The sequence below is a fragment of the Nicotiana tomentosiformis genome, chromosome 9 (assembly GCF_000390325.3).
Source record: "Nicotiana tomentosiformis chromosome 9, ASM39032v3, whole genome shotgun sequence".
NCBI classification, from domain to species: domain Eukaryota; kingdom Viridiplantae; phylum Streptophyta; class Magnoliopsida; order Solanales; family Solanaceae; genus Nicotiana; species Nicotiana tomentosiformis.
The window spans coordinates 80,445,981-80,451,636 of NC_090820.1; the positions used below are offsets into that span (position 1 = coordinate 80,445,981).

At 42.7% G+C, this 5,656-nt stretch overlaps 2 protein-coding genes across 2 annotated transcripts; both read right to left on the bottom strand.

The window, feature by feature from the left end:
- Window positions 1-1,577: 1,577 nt before the first annotated feature.
- Window positions 1,578-1,937, bottom strand: LOC138899073 (uncharacterized). Its single transcript, XM_070185189.1, has one exon. The coding sequence runs from the start codon at window positions 1,935-1,937 to the stop codon at window positions 1,578-1,580; it is 360 nt and encodes a 119-aa protein (XP_070041290.1).
- A 2,984-nt stretch (window positions 1,938-4,921) lies between these two features.
- Window positions 4,922-5,401, bottom strand: LOC138899075 (uncharacterized). The gene has a single exon (XM_070185190.1). The coding sequence runs from the start codon at window positions 5,399-5,401 to the stop codon at window positions 4,922-4,924; it is 480 nt and encodes a 159-aa protein (XP_070041291.1).
- Between the last annotated feature and the right edge of the window lie 255 nt (window positions 5,402-5,656).

The following is a 5,656-nucleotide window of genomic DNA, read 5'->3' on the forward strand; positions in this document are numbered from 1 at the left end:
TGCTGCTGCCGAGGAGAAGCGTGTCCAGATGTAGAATAGGTATAAGAGGATCATGGATCATAATAAGGTCATATAACCACTATCCGTGATCTTGATCTTAAACTTAGCGCCATGAGATCCGAGAAGGCTGGCCTTTTGACCGAGGTTGATCAGCTTAGATCAGAGCTCCAGCGCCAAGCGGATTCCCTCATCATCGAAACAACATATTCTATGTATAGCATGAAAAGAAATATCTTGTAAGAGGCCAAAGTGGGCATCATTGATATTGATGATGAAATCGCCAAGGCCCGAGAGTTGGAGTTAACTACTCAAAGATGCCTCCCGGCTCAACCTGATGCAACTAACTCTTCTGGTTTTATTTCTGAGTTCTCAAGAACCGAGGTGGAACTTGAAGAGAATAACGATAAAGGCCAAGATCCCGAGCCGACGGCAGATCCACCTTCTTCTCCTGGGGGTGATGCTACTTCTCTTCCCCTAGTTCTGGTGGCAACGTAGGTTAGCTTTTTGCTTTCTTTTATTTTTTTGTATTTTTGTACTTGTGTTGCTTAGCACGTCTGATAAATAAAAGTGCTTTTTGTTTAAGCATTGCGCAAAGTTTATTTTTTCGCGATGAATTATGCAAGGCTTCGGATGCATTTTTTCATGATAGCATTTGGGTTCCGGCCATAAACTCTTCCGGAACCAACCTTTTACTGTGAGGGTTTCATAAGAGAGGGTCCTTTTATGTTTATGGTTCTCTTGAAGAGGACGTCTCCTAATCATTCTGGCACTAGCATTTGAGGTACTTGATTAACTTTCAAATGGTAAAATCAAATTCATCATTTGGACAAGAAACAAGATAAAAATAAAAGGACTTTATTTTATTCCTTCTATTGTCAAAAGTACATAAGCATCCGTTTTGCTGAAAGAAAAGAAATTGTCATTACATGTGGCTAATTTGTACTTATTTTGACGGGGCTGGCTGTGCAGTCCTCGGTCCCGATGAAATATTTTTATTACCGAATTTCGTAGTCCCTATTTTTGTGGCAATTAGGTTGTCATATTCTTATATTAGTCCCCCAATACTAGTGTTCGAATGTGAAGAATGTGAATTGGAACACTGGAAGTCTTGCTCCTTTGAGGATTCCACTAGTGAATGGTTGGATAATCTTTGGTCCGATAGAAAACTTCGTTACCTGTTAGGAACTTTGCTATCGAGAAAAAGTAACTAACCAATCCCCCAGTGGCTTGTAGGGAAAATACTTGTAAATGGTTGAATAGCCTTTGGTCTAATGGCAAGTTTTGCTTCCCATTAGGAATTTACCACTGAGCCAAAGTCTATTTAACCATCTCGTTGTGCTTTGTCATTTCGATGCCTTGTCGTTTAAAGGTCTTATTTCTGCTGATGGCATTTCCTTCATAGTATGCTTTCTGTTGCTGCCTCATTAAAAACCTTGCCAAAAAAATCAATTGGAAAGGAAAAAGAGTGCAGCATATACTTTCAGTATAAGCAGGATCTATCAGCAGTAATGCCTTTTGAGGTGAGTCACATTCCAGTTGCTAGGCAATTTGACTCCATCTTGGTTCTCTAATTCATATTACCTTTTCCCGGTGACAGTTGAAATCTGAGCCCATGTCGGATCCCGCTTTCCTGCGTTGAGCTCCCTGGTGTTTTGAGTCACTTTTCTTAAAACCAAGTCTCCCACTTTGAAATAGCGGAGATTGGCTCTTAGATTATAGTACTTTTCCATTCTTTGTTTCTGGGCCACCATCCTTATGTGCGCTAAGTCCCTACATTCGTCAAGCATCTCCAATTTGACTAGCAATGCTTCGTTGTTTGTTTCTTCATCCACCCGAAAGTATCGCAAGGTCGGTTCTCCTACTTCCACCGGGATCGGATATTCTGCTTCATATACGAGAGAGAAAGGTGACTCTCTCATGCTTGACTTGGCCGTCATCCGGTATGCCCACAACACTCCCAGTAACTCTTTGGGCCACTTTTCTTATGCTTCCTCCAGCCCCTTTTTGAGGTTTTGAATAATCACCTTATTGGTCGATTCTACCTGCCCATTTGCGCTCGGGTGGTATGGCGAAGATGTGATTCTTTTAATCTCCAAGCCTTCAAGGAATTTTTTGACCTTTGATCCTATGAATTATGGCTCATTGTCGACCAATTCTCGCTCGCCGATTTTCTGGTAAGGATCTGCTTCAACCCACTTAGTGAAGTAATCAGTTAAAAGTAAAAGAAACCGTACCTTCCCGGAGAGGGGGGTGGTAGTAGTCTGACTATATCTATCTCCCATTTCATGAATGGCCATGGGGATAATACTGAATGCAACAGTTTTGCCAGTTGGTCCACTAACGGCGCATGGCATTAACACTTATCTCATTTCTTAATGAATGTCTTAGCATGTTATTCCATCCGGGGCCAGTAGTATCCTGCCCAAACTAGTTTTAACACCAACGAATCTGCACTTGAATAATTTCAGCAAATTCCTTCGTGAACCTCTCTCATAATGTAATTAACCTTGGAGGCTCCTAAGCATTGAGCCAATGGGCCTTGGAATAACCTTCTGTATAACTGTCCTTCCCAGAAGCTGTACTGAGCTACTTTGGTATGGAGTGCCCCAGATGCCTTCGGGTCTTTGGGCAGCTTGTCGTGCTCAAGGTAGTCGATGATCTCATTCCTCCACTCCCAGACCAGGTTGGCTGTATTTACTTTAAAATAACCATCCACATCTAGTACCGAATGCATGAGTTGTACGGTCGTATCGAAATCTAATCCCTTCATTTCCGTGGACGAGCCCAAATTCGCTAATGCATCTGCTTCTGTGTTTTCTTCTCTCGGCATGTGGGTGATGGCTCATTCCCTGAACAGTGCGAGTAGAGTTTGAACTCTCACCACATATTGTTGCATGTGTTCCTCCTTGGTGTCGAAGATTCCATATACTTGATTTACCACTAGTTGGGAATTGCATTTGATATCAATGACCTTGGAGTTCATTTCCCGGGCCAGTTCAAGTCCTGCAATCAAAGCCTCAAACTCGGCTTCAGTGTTAGTCAAGGGAACAGTTTTTATGGAAAGCCTTAGGACTTCTCCCAAGGGCGTGATTAAGACTACCCATAGCCCGGACCCTTTCACGTTGGAAGCGCCGTCTGTGAACAAGTTCCAAACTCCTGATGTCATTCCGACACCATCACCGCTTCCTTTGTGGCCAAAGGTAGCAACCCGAGACTGAAATCGGCCACGAAGTCGGCCAAAACTTATGATTTGATCGCAATCTTGGGTTTATATTTGATATTAAATCTGCTAATTTCGACTGCCCATTTGTCCAGTCGACCTAATAACTCAAGTTTGTGAAGGACATTACGTAGGGGAAAAGTAGTCACCACGGCTATCAAGTGGCACTAAAAATAAGGCCTAAGCTTTTGAGTGGTGACTACGAGATCTAAGGCAAGTTTCTCGAGGTACAGATAACGAGTTTCTGCTCCTGATAAAATTTTGTTAACATAATAGATAGGATATTGCGTACCTTCGTCCTCCCGAACTAGAACGACGCTTACCGCTACCTCCGAGACCGCTAAGTATATTAGCAACTATTCGCCTTCTTCTAGTTTTGATGGTAACAGAGGGTTCTATAGATACCGTTTCAGGTCTTTTAGAGCATGTTGGCATTCTGGAGTCCACTCGATGTTGTTCTTCTTCTTCAAAAGTGATAAGAAGTGATGACGTTTTTTTGAAGACTGAGAAATAAACCTGCTTAGGGCGACTAGCCTTCCGGTTAGTCTTTGGACTTCTTTCATGTTTGTTGGCTAGTCTGGATTTCCTCAATGACTTTAATCTTGTCGGGAATGACTTCGATCCCCCTTTGTGACACCAGGAAACCTAAATATTTAACGGAGTTAACTTCGAACTCACACTTTTCGGGATTGAGCTTCATGTTGTGCTTTCATAGGATATCGAAGGTTTCCTGGAGGTGTTTCAAATGGTCACATGCATTAAAAGACTTAACCAACATATCATCTTTGTACACTTCCATTGTTTTCCCTATTTGCTTTTCGAACATTTTGTTTAAGAGCCTCTGATAAGTGGCTCCAGTATTCTTAAGCCCGAAGGGCATCACATTGTAGCAATATTTACCAGAGTTCGTTATGAATGAAGTTTTTTTCTGATCCTCAGGGTTCATCTTAATTTGGTTGTACCCGGAATAGGCATCGAGGAAACTCATCAACTCATGTCCGGTCGTTGCATTAATCATTTTATCAATGTTTGGCAATGGAAACGAGACTTTTGGGCATGCCTTATTCAGATCCTTATAATCCACACACATATGGAATTTATTATTCTTTATTGGAACTATGACTACGTTGGCTAGCCAGTCGGGATACTTTACCTCCCAGATTGAACTGATATAGAGCAATCGAGTTACCTCTTCTTTAACAAACTTGTTCCTAACCTCAGCAATTGGGCGCTTCTTTGGCCTTACAGGAGGGATGTTTGGGTCCAGGCTTAGCTTGTGCACAACCACCTCTAGTGGGATACCGGTCATATCCGGGTGCGACCATGCAAGATAATCAACATTAGTTTTAATAAATTCAATAAATTATGACCCGAGCTCGGGGTTTAGTTTTATCCCCAGGTGGAACTTCCTCTCTAGAAACGTTTTTGAACAATGCCCACTTATTAGAGTTCTTCCGCTTTGGACTTGATCGCGTCCATTTCTTTCGGTACCTAGAAATACCATGGTACCTTGTGGGATTCCGATGGCTCCTCCCCTTTGTCGTCTTCATTTGGTTTGGGAGCAGGCGTCGGTTCCTATAATTGATATGCCACGTGTTCCTTCCCTTTACTATTGGAAACTGAGATCGCGTTCATCTCCCTTGCCCTTGGTAGATCTCCTCTTATTTGTTTGATTCCCTCTGGAGTTGGGAATTTTAGCCGTTAGTGATATATTGATGGTACGTCCTTCATCTCGTGTCGCCATGATCTGCCAAGAATTATGTTGTAGCGCATATCACCATCTAGTACTTCAAATAAGGTAGTCTTCATGACCTCTCCGGTGTTCATGGGCAGCAAGATCTCCCCTAAGGTTGTCACACTTGCTAAGTTGAACCTGACAAGGAGTTTTGTTGTCAGAATGATACTTCCGGTTAGCTTGGCTTGCTCCAGCACCCACCATTTAATGATGTTGGCTGAATTTCCTGGGTCCACCAAAACACGTTTAATTTTAAAATCTAGAACATTAAGAGAAATTACCAGGGCATCGTTGTGCGGCAGTAGAAATCCATCAGCATCTTCTTCTATGAAGGTGATATCGTCCTCGGTGACTTCCCGGAGTCTCTTGCTATGAGTCACTGATACTTTTATCTTTCTTGCTGCCGAGAAGGTTACACCGCTGATCTCGTTTCCCTTGAAAATCATGTTGATGGTTTACCAGGAAGGTTCTTCACCTAGCTTCGAGGGCTTTGCATTTTCCCTGCTACTGCCATAATTTGTTTTAGCCTGGTCACTTAAGAACTCTTTGAGATTACCGTTTTTCAACAATATTGCTACCTCCTTGCGCATATGTTGGCAGTCCCCAGTCCGGTGGCCGTTAGTCCCATGATACTCGCACCATAGCTTAGGATCCCTTTGGCTGGGATCAGATCTCATTGGCCTTGGGAATCATGCTTCCTA

Coding starts and splice junctions, on each gene's coding strand:
- LOC138899073 (XM_070185189.1), bottom strand. CDS start 1,937: ATGACGGCCAAGTCAAGCATGAGAGAGTCACCTTTCTCTCTCGTATAT.
- LOC138899075 (XM_070185190.1), bottom strand. CDS start 5,401: ATGATTTTCAAGGGAAACGAGATCAGCGGTGTAACCTTCTCGGCAGCA.